Below are 17,637 nucleotides of genomic sequence, written 5' to 3'. Positions count from 1 at the left end.
TCTGCACTTGCTCAGCCTATAGTTGAACAGCTCCTGACTACTGTCCAGGGTGCCTGTGTACGGCTTCATGAGCCATGGCATTAAGGAGTAGGCTGGGTCCCCAAGGATAACTATAGGCATTTCAACATCCCCAACGTTATTTTGGGAATTGGTCCTGCTTTGAGCAGGGGGTTGGACTAGATGACCTTCTGGGGTCCCTTCCACCCCGATATTCTATGATTCTAGTCTGGAAAGTAAGTCCCTTGCTACAGCTGTTGAAAAAGACCAGAGTTCCTGAAGATGCGAGTGTCATGTACCTTTCCCAGCCATCTCATGTTGATGTCCCTTGTGATCCACCAGAGCTTGCAGCACCATTGAAAAGTACCCCTTTAGGTTTATCTACTTGCTGCCTTGGTGCTCCGGTGCCAAGATAGGGATACGCATTCCGTCTATCGCCCCACCACAGTTAGGGAATCATAGAATCATAGAATATCAGGGTTGGAAGGGACCCCAGAAGGTCATCTAGTCCAACCCCCTGCTCGAAGCAGGACCAATTCCCAGTTAAATCATCCCAGCCAGGGCTTTGTCAAGCCTGACCTTAAAAACCTCTAAGGAAGGAGATTCTACCACCTCCCTAGGTAACGCATTCCAGTGTTTCACCACCCTCTTAGTGAAAAAGTTTTTCCTAATATCCAATCTAAACCTCCCCCACTGCAACTTGAGACCATTACTCCTCATTCTGTCATCTGCTACCATTGAGAACAGTCTAGAGCCATCCTCTTTGGAACCCCCTTTCAGGTAGTTGAAAGCAGCTATCAAATCCCCCCTCATTCTTCTCTTCTGCAGGCTAAACAATCCCAGCTCCCTCAGCCTCTCCTCATAACTCATGTGTTCCAGTCCCCTAATCATTTTTGTTGCCCTTCGCTGGACTCTCTCCAATTTATCCACATCCTTCTTGAAGTGTGGGGCCCAAAACTGGACACAATACTCCAGATGAGGCCTCACCAATGTCGAATAGAGGGGAACGATCACGTCCCTCGATCTGCTCGCTATGCCCCTACTTATACATCCCAAAATGCCATTGGCCTTCTTGGCAACAAGGGCACACTGCTGACTCATATCCAGCTTCTCGTCCACTGTCACCCCTAGGTCCTTTTCCGCAGAACTGCTGCCTAGCCATTCGGTCCCTAGTCTGTAGCTGTGCATTGGGTTCTTCCGTCCTAAGTGCAGGACCCTGCACTTATCCTTATTGAACCTCATCAGATTCCTTTTGGCCCAATCTTCCAATTGGTCTAGGTCCTTCTGTATCCTATCCCTCCCCTCCAGCATATCTACCACTCCTCCCAGTTTAGTATCATCCGCAAATTTGCTGAGAGTGCAATCCACACCATCCTCCAGATCATTTATGAAGATATTGAATAAAACCGGCCCCAGGACCGACCCTTGGGGCACTCCACTTGATACCGGCTGCCAACTAGACATGGAGCCATTGATCACTACCCGTTGAGCCCGACAATCTAGCCAGCTTTCTACCCACCTTGTAGTGCATTCATCCAGCCCATACTTCCTTAACTTGCTGACAAGAATACTATGGGAGACCGTGTCAAAAGCTTTGCTAAAGTCAAGAAACAATACATCCACTGCTTTCCCTTCCTCCACAGAACCAGTAATCTCATCATAAAAGGCAATTAGATTAGTCAGGCATGACCTTCCCTTGGTGAATCCATGCTGGCTGTTCCTGATCACTTTCCTCTCATGCAAGTGCTTCAGGATTGATTCTTTGAGGACCTGCTCCATGATTTTTCCAGGAACTGAGGTGAGGCTGACTGGCCTGTAGTTCCCAGGATCCTCCTTCTTCCCTTTTTTAAAGATTGGCACTACATTAGCCTTTTTCCAGTCCTCTCTCTCAGCTGCTGATATCAAGGGTAGTGACTCTGGGAAATGTGCAGGTCATAATGGATGGCTTTGCCGCAATGAGGATTGATTCTTTGAGGACCTGCTCCATGATTTTTCCAGGGACTGAGGTGAGGCTCATTCTTGGAGCAGCCAAAATGAGCCAAATTGCAATGAGATCCAAGATCCTCATTGCAGCAAAGCCATCCATTATGACCTGCACATTTCCCAGAGTCACTACCCTTGATATCAGCAGCTGAGTGTTAGAGTTGGCTACTTGCATCACAGCAGCCCCCACAGTAGATTGCCCAGTCCAAATTGATTCCCAACTAACCGGTAGCTGTCTGGCATTGCAAGCTTCCACAGGACTATCGCCACTTGCTTCTCAACTGTGAGGGCTGGTCTCATCTTGGTATTCTTGCACTTCAAGGCAGGGGAAACCAAGTCACAAAATTCCATGAAAGTGCCCTTACGCATGCGGAAGTTTCGCAGCCACTGGGAATCATCCCAGACCTGCAATACTATGCGGTCCCACCACTCTGTGCTTGTTTCCCAGGTCCAGAATCGGCGTTCCACGCCATGAACCTGCCCCATTAGCACCATAATGTGCACATTGCCAGGGCCCGTGCTTTGAGAGAAGTCTGTGTCCATGTCCTCATCACTCTCGTCACTGCGCTGCAGTCGCCTCCTTGCCTGGTTTCGCTTTTCTTGCAGGTTATGGTTCTGCATATCCTGCTGGATAACGCACGCGGAGTTTATAGTGCTCATAGTTACCGCGGTGATCTAAGCGGGCTCCATGTTCCCAGCACTATGGCGTCTGCGCTGAAAAAGGGTGCAAATTGTCTGCCGTTGCTCTGACAGAGGGAGGGGCAACTGACGACATGGCTTACAGGGTATTAAAATCAACAAAGGGGGTGGCTTTGTATCAAGGAGAAACAGAATGGCCCCCTCAAGGGTAGAACTCAAAACCCTGGGTTTAGCAGGCCGTTGATTTCGCAGAGGGAGGGAGGGAGGAAGAGAGGAAAAAATGAATACAGAATAAATCTGGTCTATTTCTTGTTTTGATCCACTTCATCTATCTTTATAGATTCTTGCTGGCAGCAGACAGTGCAGTACGACTGCTGGCCATCGCTGTCTCCTGGGTGCTCATTAGAAGACGGTGCAGTAGGACTGCCAGCAGGACTGAATCGCCATAGACGAAACTTAAAAGAGAAATGACCTGGCTGAGTTACTCCTATGTTTGCCCAGGTGCCCCTGACGGACCTCATCGAGGTCGGTTAAAAGAGCACCCTGGAGTACGGCGATGATGGCTACCAGTCATACTGCACTGTCTGCTGCCAAAAGGCAATAAACTGCTGCTGTGTAGCAATGCAGTACCATGTCTGCCAGCACCCAGGAGACATACGGTGACGGCGAGCTGAGCGGGCTCCATGCTTGCCATGGTATGGCGTCTGCATGGGTAACCCAGGAAAAAAAGGCATGAAACCTGATTGTCTGCCGTTGCTTTCACGGAGAGAGGGAGGGAGGCCTTAAGACATGTACCCAGAACCACCCATGACAAAGTTTTTGCTCTATCAGGCACTGGGATTTCTACCCAGAATTCAAATGGGCGGCGGAGACTGCGGGAACTATGGGATAGCTACCCACAGTGCAACCCTCTGGAAGTCGCTGCTAGCCTAGGTACTGTGGACGCACTCCGCCGACTAAATGCACTTAGAGCATTTGTGTGGGGACGCACCCGATCGACTGTATAAAAACGCTTTCTACAAAACCGACTTCTATAAATTCGACCTAATTTTGTAGTGTAGACATAGCCCAAGTTCCATGAATCTCTCACTCTAAGGCAAGTTTTCTAGTCTTTTGATCATTCTCATGGCTCTTCCCTGAATCTCTCCAATTTACCAAGATCCTTCTTGAGCTGTGTCTACCAGAACTGGACCCAGGATCCCAGCAATGGTCTCACCGTGCCCAGCAAAGAGGGAAAATCACCTCTCTGCTCCTACCCATTATCCCCCTGGTGATGCATCCCAGGATGGCATTAACTCTTTTAGCCAGAGTGTTGCCCTGGGAGCTCATGCTCTGCTGATTATCCACCATGACCCTCAAATCTTCTTCAGAGTCCCTGCTTCCCAGGAAAGAGTCCTCACCCTGTAAGTGTGGCAGACATTCTTTGTTCACAGATGTATACCTGTTAGCTGTATTAAAATGTAGATTGTTGGCTTGCGCCCAGTATATCAAGCAATCTAGATCAGTGGTTCTCAACCAGGAGTATGCGTACTCCTGGGGGTACACAGAAGTCATCCATGGGGTCATCTAGGGGGTCGTCCATCAACTCCTCTAGATAGTTGCCTAGTTTTACTACAGACTACATAAAAACACAAGCAAAGACAGTACAGGACAAACTAAAATTTCATACAAACAAGGACTTGTTTATACAGCTCTATAGACTATTCACTGAAATGTAAGTACAATAATTATATGGTAAAAATGAGAAAGGCAGCAATTTCTCAGGAACAGTGGGCTGTGACACTCATATTTCTAGGTCTGATTTTGTAAGCAGGTAGTTTTTAAGGGAGGTGAAACTTGGGGGCATGCAAGACAAATCAGACTCCTGAAAGGGGCACAGTAGTCTAGAAAGATTGAGAGCTGTTGATTAGGCCTCAGCTGGAGTATTGTGTCCAGTTCTGGGTGTCAAATTTCAAGAAAGATGTGGACAAATTGGAGGAAGTCCAGAGAAGAGTAACAAAAATGATTAAAGATCTAGTAAACGTGACCTATGAGGGAATGTAAGAAGGTGGGACCCACCTCTGCAGCGCCTCCTGCTGGTGTCCTGGGAATTAGCTCTACTTCCAGCCTTGGAGTGCCCTCTGCAAGCCGGTGTCCCGCTTACACCAGGCCCCCCATGTCCCTCCCGGACCAAGTGCCCCTTGTACACCGGGGTGCTGCCCCCTGGCAGCAACTCCTCACTCGCAGGGTCTCCCCACCCCTTATCCCTACCTCATCTCAGTCTTTGGCTACTGCCCAGTCACTATCTAGCCCCCCGTCACTGGGGCTGACTGCAGTGTATAAGCCACTCATCACAAGCAAGGGGGGTTTGGACCTGCTGTCTCTGCCTCCCCGCAGGCTGCCCCCGCTGCAACCCCCATACCTAACTAGCCTTCAACTAGGCTGCAGCCTGGGGGATTTCCAGGCCAGAGTGCCCCAACTCCCTTGGCCTTCCCCCAGCCCTGCTCCTCTCTGGACACTTGGTTAGGCTCCCCAGCAGCCAGGCCCTTCTCTCTCTACAAGCAGAGAGAGCCTGTTTGGACTCCTGGCTCACAGCCTCTTATAGGGGCCAGCTGGGCCTGATTGGGGTGTGGCCCCAGCTGTTGCTGCCTTCCCCAATCAGCCAGGCTTCTTATCCCTGGCCACAGCCCTCTCCAGGGCTGTTCTAAGCCCCTCGGGGCAGGAATAGGTGTCTATCCTCCTACAGGGAAGACTGAAACAATTGGGTTTGTTTAGTATGCAGAAGAGAAGACTGAGAGGGGACAGGATACCAGTTTTCAAGTTCATAAAGGGTTGTTACAAGGAGGAGGGAGAAAAATTGTTGTTCTTAACCTCTGAGGCTAGGACAAGAAGCAATAGGCTTAAATTACAGTAAGGGAGGTTTAGGTTGGACATTGGGGAAAAACTTCCCACCTGTCAGGGTGGTTCAGCACTGGAATAAATTGCCTAGGGAGGTGGTGGAATCTTCATCACTGGGGATTTTTAAAGAGCAGGTTGGACAAACACCTGTCAGGGATGGTCTAGATAACACTTAGTCCTGTCTTGAGTGCAGGGGACTGGACTAGAGCCCTCTCGAGGTCCCTTCCAGTTCTATGATTCTATTATCTGGTTTCAGAGTAGCAGCCGTGTTAGTCTGTATTCGCAAAAAGAAAAGGAGGACTTGTGGCACCTTAGAGACTAACCAATTTATTTGAGCATAAGCTTTTGTGAGCTACAGCTATTATCTGGATCTCTCTGTATCAGTGACCTGTCCTCTTCATGATTCACCTCCCCCCAATTTTTGTGTTATCTGCAAACTTTATCAGTGTTGATTTACGTTTTCTTCTAGGTCATGATAAAAGAAGTTAAAACAGAGTCTAGACTCTATCCGTGAGGGACCATTGGAAACAGACCAGCTTGATAACAATTCACCATGTACAATTACATTTTGAGACCTATCAGTTATTCAGTTTTTAATCCATTTAATGTGTGCTATGTTTATTTTATATCATTCTACTTTTTAATCAAACCAAGCCAGTTACGGGATCACGTCAAATGACTTACAGAAGTTTATTACATTGACATTTACCTTTATCAACCACACTTGTAATCTCATACAAAAAGTTATCAGGTTAGTTTGACAGGATCTATTTTCCATAAACCCATGTTGATTTGCATTAATTACATTCCCTGTCTTTAGTTCTTTATTAATCAAGTCATGTATCAGCCATTCCATTTTCTTAGAATCATAGAATATCAGGGTTGGAAGGGACCCCAGAAGGTCATCTAGTCCAACCCCTTGCTCAAAGCAGGACCAATTCCCAGTTAAATCATCCCAGCCAGGGCTTTGTCAAGCCTGACCTTAAAAACCTCTAAGGAAGGAGATTCTACCACCTCCCTAGGTAACGCATTCCAGTGTTTCACCACCCTCTTAGTGAAAAAGTTTTTCCTAATATCCAATCTAAACCTCCCCCACTGCAACTTGAGACCATTACTCCTCGTTCTGTCATCTGCTACCATTGAGAACAGTCTAGAGCCATCCTCTTTGGAACCCCCTTTCAGGTAGTTGAAAGCAGCTATCAAATCCCCCCTCATTCTTCTCTTCTGCAGGCTAAACAATCCCAGCTCCCTCAGCCTCTCCTCATAACTCATGTGTTCCAGTCCCCTAATCATTTTTGTTGCCCTTCGCTGGACTCTCTCCAATTTATCCACATCCTTCTTGAAGTGTGGGGCCCAAAACTGGACACAGTACTCCAGATGAGGCCTCACCAATGTCTTGCTCTGGATTGATGTCTGGCTGATAGGCCTATAGTTACCCGGGTCAGCCCAATTACTATTTTAAAAATTGGCACAGCATTAGCTGTCTTCCTGTCATCTACAGCCTCCCCAATGTACCTTAACAGTACAGCAAACTCCTCAGCCAGTTCTTTTAAAACTCTTGGACGCAAGCTATCTGGACCTGCTGATTTTAAAATGTCTGACTTAAGTAGCAGCTGCTTAGTTATACTAGTGGAATAGAAAGTGATATCATCACCATATGATGAGACTGCATACTCTGCTCTTTCCCCAAATATAGACTAGAAATATTTATTGACCACTTCTGCTTTTTCTGCATTATTATTTATAATGCTACCATTTCCATCTAGTAATGGACAAATACTATTGTCAGGGTTCCCCCCGCCCTAATATTTAAAAAACTCCTTATTGTCCTTAACTCTGCAGGCCATAGATTCCTCCTTGTGTCCCTTTGTTTCTCTTATCAATTTTCTACAATCCCTAACTTCTGATTTATAGTCATTACTATCAACTTCCCCTTTCTTCCATTTTTGTTATATGCGTATATATTTTACAGCTACCTTCACTTCCCTTCTAAACCACATTGGTTTTCTAACCAGCACAGCCTCCCTCCTCAGCTGTGGTGGGACTGTGACTTTTGGGTCACCTAGAAAAGTGTCCTTAACGATTCCAATGATCATTCATATTTCTCTGATTAAATTCTTCCTCCCAGCTGATTTGGCTCATACTTGTTTTCAGCTTTGTGCAATTGGCCCTAGGAAAGCACCAAGTATATACATTACTGCTCTGGACTTTATTCTGCTTGTACATTGCAAAAGTGATCAGGTCACGATCGCTCAGTGTCACGGAGGCCCCGGGCGATGTTCTGGAACTGCTCCCTACGAAGCCAGGCAGGACTCTGGGGAAGTCTCCGCTCTGGGAGCAGCCTGTCTGCAGGACACACAGCTCACACAGCTTCCCCCTTCCTGGGTCTGACCTCGGAGCATTCAGCATCCTCTGCCCCTCCGTGCGCTTCCCACAGCGAGTCCGCCCAGGTGGGGTCCTGGGGAAGCCACAGGGTCCTGCCCCCGAACTCCGCAGTCAGACGTGACTCTCAGCCAGCCAGTATAACAGAGGTTTATTAGACAACAGGAACATGGTCTAACACAGAGCTTGTAGGTGCAGAGAACCGGACCCCTCAGCCGGGTCCATTTTGGGGAGGAGTGAGCCAGACAACCACGTCTGCCCTTCGCTCCATGTCTCCAGCCAGCCCCCAAACTGAAACTCTCTCCAGCCCCTCCTCCTCTGGGCTTTGTTCCTTTCCTGGGCCAGGTGGTCACCTGATTCCTTTGTTCTCCAACCCTTCAGCTTTCACCTTGCAGGGGGGGAAGGGCCCAGGCCATCAGTTGCCAGGAAACAGAGTGTCGGCCATTTATGTACACTGGCCCTTTGCTCTGCAACAATTACACCCTTATCCCACCACCTAGATACTTAAGAAATGCATAGGGGAAACTGAGGCACCCCTACAGTATTCAGAGAAAACATTAAGAACAGTCCCACTTCATCACACTCGGACTTAAGCAACCAATAACATTTATTTCTGTGACCAGGCCTCTTTCTCTGCTCCCAGTCAGCGTCCAAGCACAAAAAAGAGCAAGAGCCAAGGCAGTACAAGAGTCGAGCTGTATTCCTGCCTCTCCCCAGGGCTGTCCTGGCTCACCAAGCTCTACCTGAAAGGTGAGCTCTCTACGCTCCTAGGCAGAATCACATTATATCACTATTATGTCCCCTACTGGGAACCCGTTTTCATCACATCCCTTTGCCACATTTGTTTGCCATTTCAAAATTAAACATGAATCCCACGACCTGCCCACATCCTACAACACCCCCCCCCACATCAGCGTAGGTACAACTGAACACCCGCTCTTTTCATTAACTAACTCTTCACTTGCTCGGCAGCTGAGGTGTTTTCCTCTGGCTTTGGGAGAATGGTCTTTGCATTGTGCCAAGTCTAGCGTACCCCTCGCAGGTGGTTTGATGCTGGAGCGGGTATGAGCCTGTCTTTAAAAAACACTTGTTAAAGCTAAGTTTCAATACATCAGTAACATACGACACCAGACAGTGCTTATTACTTATTCCGGATCGAGTTAATATTCAAAGAACCTGGCTAAAGATTCTGGATTCTGGCTGGGGACCTCTTCTCCCCCAAGGACACTAAAAGAGGTGACCAAATTTCTACATTCTTGTCCTCTGTATGCAGGGTTGTAGCTGTTTTGATCCCAGAATATTAGAGAGACAAGGTGGGGGAGAAAGCTTGTCTCACCAACAAAAGTTGTTCCAGTAAAAGATATGACCTTATCTCTCTTCTGTCCTCTTTCTGGACTTTCTCTTCTTTGTACATAGTATGAAAACTTTTCCATTACAAAGATAGCCCGTATTTTACTACACCACAGTTCCCCAGGGGGAGAGGGGCACATTTTTCTAATTATGTGGAATACGAAGTCTTGCGGATAATAAAAAAGAAACTAATTTGTCATTCTGTTTAAAATGCAGATGTTTTCCTAGAGTATTGCGTCAGCAGCTCTGGGTCTGTGGAAAGCTGGCATTTTGATAAAAGATGACTCTTGAATCATTTCCTCTTGTCACCGTACCTCAGTGGGTCACAGCTGAGAACACCTGATTCAGGACAAACTGCTGAGAACTAGGGCAGGCTCACCCCAGCCCGGTGGAGGTTCTTCCATTAGATATATCAAGCCAGTAACAAAAGTAAACTTCTGTCTCACCAGATGGGTTAACAAGAAGTCAGAGATGCAGCCTCCTTAGGCACTTCAGCCCTTGTTTCATAACGCAGACACTGGGCTCAGAGGTGAGTGGTTACTGAAAACCAGTTTCATCACATGTAGGGTCCTCTAATCCCAAGAGACCAGCCACCTAGCCAGCTCAATATATAACTCAGATCTTACCCAATTATCACGCTGTCACAGTTTAGGAAGCCCTTAGGGTAACCCAGAGAAAAGAAAATCAAGGAATGTCCAGGGAGGTCAGCCCAGAGCCCAGCCAAGCTGGAGTTCCAACTCTTGGTTCCAGCTCTGTGTGTCCCTCCATCTGACCTCCTTGGCCCTAGAGACTTAAGAAATGCATAGGGGAAACTGAGGCACCCCTACAGTATTCAGAGGAAACATTAAGAACAGTTCCACTTCGTCACACACACCTCTCCCAGTCCTGTGTTCTCAGCCTCCCTGCTGAGGGGTGGGGAGCTCCTCCTCCCTCAGGGGCATAGGGTACAAGGGGTCCATGGCCTGGTGACTGGATTTCCCATTGTCTTCTTCAATGCTCCTGTCAAGGTTCCTTCCCCACTCTGAACTCTAGGGTACAAATGGGGGGACCTGCATGAAAACCTCCTAAGTTTATTTTTACCAGCTTAAGTTAAAACTTCCCCAAGGTACAAACTATTTTACCCTTTGCCCTTGGACTTCCACTGCCACCACCAAAAGTTTATCTGGGTTTATTTATTAGGAAAGCATTGTTTGGAAACATCTTTTCCCCCAGATTCCTCCCAAACCTTGCACCCCACTTCCTGGGGAAGGTTTGGTAAAAATCCTCACCAATTTGCATAGGTGACCACAGACCCAAACCCTTGGATCTTAAGAACAATGAAAAAGCATTCAATTTCTGAAAAGAAGGATTTTAATAGAAGTAAAAAGAATCACCTCTGTAAAATCAGGATGGTAAATACCTTACAGTATAATTAGATTCAAAACACAGAGAATCCCTCTAGGCAAAACCTTAAGTTACAAAAACGCACACAGACAGGAATATCCATTCTATTCAGCACAACTTAATTTCTCAGCCATTTAAAGAAATCAGAATCTAACACATCTCTAGATTACTAGCTAAGTCTAAATCTAGATTACTTACTAAATTCTAAGACTCCATTCCTGTTCTGTCCCCGGCAAAAGCATCACCCAGACAGACCCTTTGTTTTTCCCTCCCCCCAGCTTTTGAAAGTATCTTGTCTCCTCATTGGTCATTTTTGTCAGGTGCCAGCGAGGTTATCCTAGCTTCTTAACCCTTTACAGGTGAGAGGATTTTTCCTCTGGCCAGGAGGGATTTTAAAGGGGTTTACCCTTCCCTTTATATTTATGACAGCTCCACTGATATGGAGGCCAAGGTCCAGACAGCGAGGTGACACCCAGGCCTATGTCTCTCAGCCTGCCCTCAGAGCCACCCACTGGGTCACAAGGCAGCACATAGGGGAAACTGAGGCACAAACAGGCCTCATAAGTAAATTACAAAATATTCCCATTTTGTCACCTCTCTTCCCCCTTCCAGACCAAACTAAGCAGGGTCGCTTTAACCAGTGACCTGGGGAAGTTTGAACCCACAGATGCCATGGTATCTTTCCCCTCCCCTCGGTAGTTGTTCTTGCAGGCACTTTGAGGATTCGCACACCCCTCTTGCTAATCCAGCACACTGAGACTTTCCAGTGCACAGCTCAGAGCAGTGTCACGTCCTCCCTGAAGTCTGGTCACTTCGGTGGCACTAGCAGGGGGCACAGGAGGAGCTTTTGTGGGCCCCCCCACCCTTTCCCCACCCCAACACCTTTGGGTTTGAAAGTGGGCTGGGGTCCTGCCACTGCCTCCTCCCCTCATCTGCCAGGGAGCAAGGAGGGCAGTGAACCCACCTGCTCCATGTGTCAGCCATCTGGGCCGCAGCCTGGGGTACCCTGACCCCTAGGGCGGAACAGGGAGTGACCCCTTGAGCGTTGGTTCTTACCCCAGCCAGATCTCTGGGGCTCTGGTGTCCTGGGGAGGGGTGGGGGGGTGAGGCTGGGGGCCCTGCACACGGACACACATTCCTCTGCCCCACCAGACCCAGGGCTTCGGTTACAGACAGGCAGGTGTCCTGGGCTTAGCAGCCTTTCCTGTATGTTACCAGCCCGGGGGGAAATCCCCTCCACCCTGGCAGCCAGGCTCTTTGCATCTTCACTGACACCTGCATTCGCAGCCTTCTGGCTCCTTGTATTTCAATCCTTGGCCATTACACGCAGGGCCTGGATCCTGTCTTAAAGTGATAGTCATTCTCCAAACGGACGTCAAAGCTGGTATTCTGGAGAACCCCAACGGCCAGCCCCCCGGCCCCTCCTGTGTCTGCCCAGGGATCTGAGCCATAGGCAGGGCGAGGGGCTCCCCATAGGGGACCTTAACCCAGGTCACCGACCTCTCAGCTTTCAATGGGGTTGCACCACACAGGGTGTGACAAAGGGTCTCGCTGCCCCAGACTCTCCACCCCATGAATGTCTCCCCATTAACCACCTCCTTGCACTCCCACTGGGGGTCAGAGTACAGCGCGATTGTACACTGATGCCTGGAGTGGGAACCCGTCCGTCCCCACCCCTGTGCCCCTGAGGAGCTGGCTGGGTGCCGGCGAAAGGTCCAGCACATAGGCCTGAACTGCAGGCTGCCTTCCTGGTCAGAGGACTATGAGCGACTCCCCCCCACCCCCGGGCTCTCACCCAGTTAGCTCTTGGTGGGTTCCGTTTGGCCACTATTTCATTAACGCTTGCACATTTTGCTGTTTTCCTACAACCATTACATCTCAGGACTCTGAGAGCCCCTGGAGCAGGGCTACCCCCATCGGCCGCTCCCCTGTTTGCGCTACCGGGGTGTCTTGGGGGTCCGTTTCCACACAGGGGCAGCAGACTGAGGGTCAGGGCCCGGGCGGCAGCCTGCTGAGATCCAGGGGAGCTTTAAACACCCGGGCTGCAGATGCAGGAGCCTCCCCGCAGGAGGCTGGTGGGGCCCAGCAGGGAGAGCCTGGCCAGATCCCATCGTCATGCAGGGCGCTGGCATGCTGCGGGGCTGCACCGGCAGGCAGAGGCGGACGCTGTCTCCAGCCCCTCCCCGTCAGGATTGCAGTCACCTCAGGATCCACCGGGAGCCCCCAGCTCTGCACCCCGCATACTCCCTGTCTGGGGATGCTCCCCCACGCCGCAGGGCGTGACATGGGCCTGCAGGGGCACGGCCCTGTCCTCCCGCTGCGGGCTCCCCCGGGCCGCGTACGGGGGCCAGTTCCCTCCTGAGAGGGACCGACGACACTGCTCTTGACACAGCCCAGGGAGCTCTAAGCCTCTTTGGCCACTGCAGCGCACCGCTGACCCCGATTCACTCTGGGCCCCCCTGGGCCCCTGTCCAGTCCCTGCTGCGTAGCTGGGCGGTGGGTTTTCCCTTCCTCGTGGAAGGTGGCCCGGACAGGAGTGTTAACGAGCGAGTCCATTTCTGTGCCCCTCGCACAAGCCACCTCGAGGGGCAGCTGGGGGAGAGACGCCTGCGGGCAGCACTGGAGGCCGATGCCGGGGCCTGCCCGGTTCCTACAGCCACAGCCAGACGGGACCACTGGGGCCCCCGCTAGAACCCAGGCCAGAGACTCAGACTTTCCAGCGAGACGGGCCCATCGGGCTCACCCCATCTGACCTGCACATGGCAGGCTTCAGAACCTCGCCCACCCCCTCCCGTGACAGCCCCACAAACTCTGACAGAGACTCCCCGACTTACTCTAGTTCAGACCTGCAAGTCACTCGTGCCCCATGCTGCTGAGGGCGGTGAAACACCCCCCAGGGGTCCTGCCAATCTGACCTGGGGGAACATTCCTCCCTAACCCCAAACCCGTTAGACCCCCACGCATGGGGCGAGACCCACCAGCCTCGCCCAGGGACCCCTGCCTCTAGCCCAACAACGGGCGTATTTCTCAGCGCAGTCTGTCCCGGGCACAGGTAGCCCCCCCGCGTGACGCTCACCACACCAACCACACCAGCACTCCTTTGCTTCTGGGGATTTTAAAATCATTTTTATTGCCTTGAATTCTGTCTCCCGACGGGCTGTGCGTTCCCGGCGAGGCGAGGGCACAGCGCGTCGGGCAATGCAGAGCTCCTGCCTGGCATGCCCTGCAGTAGCTAGGACGTCACAGTTTCTTAATAGTCTGAAAGAGCCACTTAATAAAGCAATCAAACGAGATAAGCGCACTCGATAGAAGCAATAAGGACTTGCTAGTCCAGCCGCCTGCAGTCTTTGCTGGTATTACTAAGCCCTGTGTGTCTTTTTATTACAACCGTATAGCTACATAGAACTTAATTAACCAAAGTCCTTGTCCGGAGGCTCTGTGGGCAAACATCTCTCCGCCTGGGAGAGGTACTGGCCCTGCCCACAGCAGGGGAGGCAGGGTAGGGGCAGCAGGGATAGTGGCTTTGGGGGTTACAGGTTTCCCTAGGTGCTGACGAACAGCCCAGGGAGGTCAGGACACGTGCTCCCTTTGACCTCACTGGAGCTGGCCCTGAGGAAAGGCTTGTTCAGTGACAGCAGACTCGCTAATTCCTGGCTTTTAATGCAAAGGTCGGGGGGTGTTAAGCAGTAGATGTGAGCCTGGCCGGGAGCCGCGGGAGGGAGTCGTGGCTGACGCAGGTCACGGATGCTTAGCGGGAGGTGCAGCAGGTCCAGAGGAAATTTTAGAAGAGAATCACACACTGCCCCAAGCCAAGCCCTCTGCTCCCAGGTCAGGAATCAGCCCGGTCTCCTTTGCTTGCAGCCCAGGGGGCTCTGCCGAGGTCAACTGAGCAGCCAGGCAGGCTCCGGGACGGGGACGGCAGGTGCCCTGGGAGGGGAGAGAGCCGTTAGAGAGAGCAGGGGAGGGTTTCGCACGAGGGTGGGGAGCTCCGTGCCCCTCCCCTATTTCCTAAAGCACCCCCCTTTCTAGTGGCTCCCAAGCAGCAGCCACGAGTGAGGAGACACCCCCAGCCCCAGGCAGCGTCGTTGGGGAGTCACCACGCGCCGTTAGTGACGGGTCGCCCTGTGCCATCGCCAGGGCGGCCAGTCACTGCTCCGCCACCACGGCCGGCAAGGCCCTGACAGGCAGAGACGGGCTCGGTCCGGCAGGCGCCTTCCATCCCCAGCCCAGGACATTTCACTTCTCACTGTGCTCAACTGCTGCTCCCCCACCACTCCCACTCGCTATCCGCCACGGCCCGCAGCGCCCCCGCGTGGCAGGGCAGAGCCTCGGCAGAGCCGCCCGGCTGCCCACAGGGCTGGATTGATTTCCACCAGCTGAGGATCTGGCCCAGGGAGCAGCGGTGGCCCGTCCCTCCCCGCGCCCGGCACCCCCCGGGGCTCTGCCGTCCCCACCTCTTAGTGCTGGGGCTTCCTCTGCTTCCGGGGCTTGGCTGCCTTCGAGCGGGACTGTTTCCCAGCACGGCCTGCTGTGGTTTGTCCTTTTTTCCCGTTCAGTTTCTCCATCAGGTCAAGAGTCCAGCGAGCATTGGGCGGGGCACAGAGGTTCCTGTTCTTCTTGGTGATGAACCTGAGTTAGGACAGAAGTTGCTATGGGGGGACGGAACAGCCAGAACCCCACTTCCCCCCATCCTGACATAACCCTGAGCCATGGGGAAGGGCAGGATGACCGAGTCTCCATCCCTGGAGGTGCCCCGCAGAGCTCCCCCGGGCGCCCGCCGGACACTGGCTCGGGTACTTACACAATAGCTGAGAGCCGGCAGCCTGTCTCGGGACTCTGGATTCTGTAGGCAGAGACGAGATGGTGCGGGATGGGACGATTCTTGTGGCTCAGACAGCAGTCGGACGCCTGGTTCTCGCTCCCTGGTGGGCAAGCGGACAAGGGCACGAGTGAGACACGGGCAGAGGGTGCATTTCTGGTGTGATGCCTCTGGAGAGCTGTATGCAAACCCGAGGCAGCTTCCCCAGCCCCAAGCCCCTTACTGAGCGCCAGTGGGCACGCGGGGCATTGCCATATGCATGGGGCTTGCCGGCCCCAGGTGCTGCAGAGAGGGAGTTTCTCATACACCGCTCTGCCAGTGCCCCTCACTCCCGACCTGCAGCTCCTAGCGGCCATGCTATTGGGCCCCCCCCAGCCACGTTAAGCTGCTGACTAGGTCACCTGAATCAATCCAGTTTCTAGCCAATCAGAATAAAGCCAGGCAGTTGCTTTCTCTCTGCAGAAAGGTGATCTCCACTCCGCAGCCTGTGAGCAGCTGATAAAGCTCTCCCCAAGCTGGGGCGATCAGCTGGCAGGGCTAGTGGGCAGACGTCCGAGCAGGCAGGGCCCCCGCTCCAGGATTTAACCCAGCAGCCTCCTCCCCACCGCTGAGCATTGGGGGAGCAGGGAACGTGCCAAGACCAGCACTTTTCACAGGGGGATCACAAAGCACGGACCCGAGATAGGCAAGCGCTCGCCTCACACCAACAGACCTGCGTCGGCGTCAGCCGGGATCAAACCTGGGACCTCAGGAGCTCAATGCATGAGCTAAAAGAGACATGTCCTTTAGCCAAGGCTGCAGCTGGCTCATCAAGCACTAGCCGCCACTAGCGAGGATAAGGGGGGACAAGCAGGCCTGGGTTACACATACAGCCCCCTTTCCAGGGGCGGGAGCGGCCGGGCTAGAGCCCAGGTCCCCAGGGGATGAGCTCCCTGCTCTATCACCAGGCGTGGCTGCTGGACCGGCCAGGCTGAGGCCACCAGCTGACTGCCAGGCATGCCAGCTCTCTCCTCGCCCTTCCCGCCCCGCCCGAGCAGCTCAGCGGCTGGAACAAAGCCCCAGCTGCAAAAGGGCTAGCGGATTGGCCTACCCCCCATGTCCAGCTGCTCCGAGGCGCACCCCATTGCTGCTGACCCATTCCCGTCCCCAGAGCACCCTCCCAGCCGCCCCGGCGGTCGGGGACCCGCTGGGACCATGCACTACCTTGGGCCTTGCAGATGCACAGGGCAGCTGCCAGCAGCAGCAGGAAGCGGAGGGTCATTCTGGCCGGCGATGGGGCAGGGCGACCAGGCAGGCAGAGGCGTTCTGTGGCTCAGGAGCAGGCAGAGCTGAGATGCTTCGTCCCCTTCCCCTGCTGCCTGTATTTATCCTCTGCAGCAGCCAGCTTTCACTTTCATTCCCTTCAAGAGCCTGGCTGGCGGCCCACTCCCATCCCGTCCCTCCTCCGGCCCGGGACGCGTTCAGCTCCAGTATGCACAGCTGACAGGGAGGTGGGGAAGGTTCCTGGCAGGAGCAGTTTCCCTTTGCAGATGTGTTCTGGCAAGTTCATGGCTGGCACCAGGCCAGGCATACAGCCGGGGGCAGTGGCGAGGGGGCAGGGGAGGGCGTATCAGCCCCACAGCAAAGAGTCCCCGGCTCTTCCAAATCCAGCGTAGCTCTCGTGTTCCCGATGGGAGCTGCTGAGCCCAGCGCCTGCCGGTTCTGGCTCCAGCCCAGCCGCCCCGTCCGAACGCACAGCATCCCAGTGTTACCAGGGCAGGCTCTGGGCTTGTCTGCGATTCCCGAGATAAAATCCAGGACAGGGAAAATTGGTGTGGAGACATTAGAGTCAAGGCCCCCCCAATCCCCTGCCTTGTGCCAGGAGCCCCCAGACAGTCAGGCCTGGGCATGGCAGTGACAACGGCTGGTAGGGAAACATGCCGGTTACAGTTTGTGCCTCGACCCTGGCCTGAGCTGTTAGGATATAGATATTCAGGCCTGTCTGTAGAGGCCTGTACTCTAAGAATTTAGGTGTATTCTTATCACTTGGCTAGTTCTAGAGGTATAAAAGAAAGAATCAAAATCACTGTCTGCCAGTGTAAGGGCCTTCTCGTACCGTGACAGTCTGAGGCCCTGTGCTTAGGCTAAGGCCTTTGGCTAAGCAGCAGAGGCAGCCATAAGCTGGGAAGCGAATGGTCAGATCCTCACATTCCAAACTAGTCCCATTG

At 52.6% G+C, this 17,637-nt stretch overlaps 1 protein-coding gene across 1 annotated transcript; it reads right to left on the bottom strand.

The window, feature by feature from the left end:
* Positions 1 to 13,725: 13,725 nt before the first annotated feature.
* LOC311521274 (C-C motif chemokine 5-like) lies at positions 13,726 to 16,865 on the bottom strand. The gene is made up of 4 exons (XM_084629547.1): positions 16,634 to 16,865; positions 15,413 to 15,533; positions 15,066 to 15,240; positions 13,726 to 14,538 (listed from the first exon to the last, which is right to left on the bottom strand). The coding sequence occupies exons 1-3, from the start codon at positions 16,689 to 16,691 to the stop codon at positions 15,069 to 15,071; spliced, it is 351 nt and encodes a 116-aa protein (XP_084485673.1). The 5' UTR covers positions 16,692 to 16,865; the 3' UTR covers positions 13,726 to 14,538; positions 15,066 to 15,068.
* Positions 16,866 to 17,637: the final 772 nt, after the last annotated feature.

This window comes from Lepidochelys olivacea, assembly GCF_965140295.1.
Source record: "Lepidochelys olivacea isolate rLepOli2 genome assembly, chromosome: 5".
NCBI classification, from domain to species: domain Eukaryota; kingdom Metazoa; phylum Chordata; order Testudines; family Cheloniidae; genus Lepidochelys; species Lepidochelys olivacea.
This window is presented reverse-complemented; position numbering and strand designations above follow the sequence as displayed.

Bases quoted from the DNA above. Each gene is read 5' to 3' on its own strand.
- LOC311521274 (XM_084629547.1), bottom strand. From the start codon at position 16,691: ATGACCCTCCGCTTCCTGCTGCTGCTGGCAGCTGCCCTGTGCATCTGC. The intron at 15,534-16,633 runs GTAGTGCATGGT...CTTGCCCACCAG, and splicing joins GTGCATCTGCAAGGCCCAAG to GGAGCGAGAACCAGGCGTCC. The intron at 15,241-15,412 runs GTAAGTACCCGA...GTCCTAACTCAG, and splicing joins TGCCGGCTCTCAGCTATTGT to GTTCATCACCAAGAAGAACA.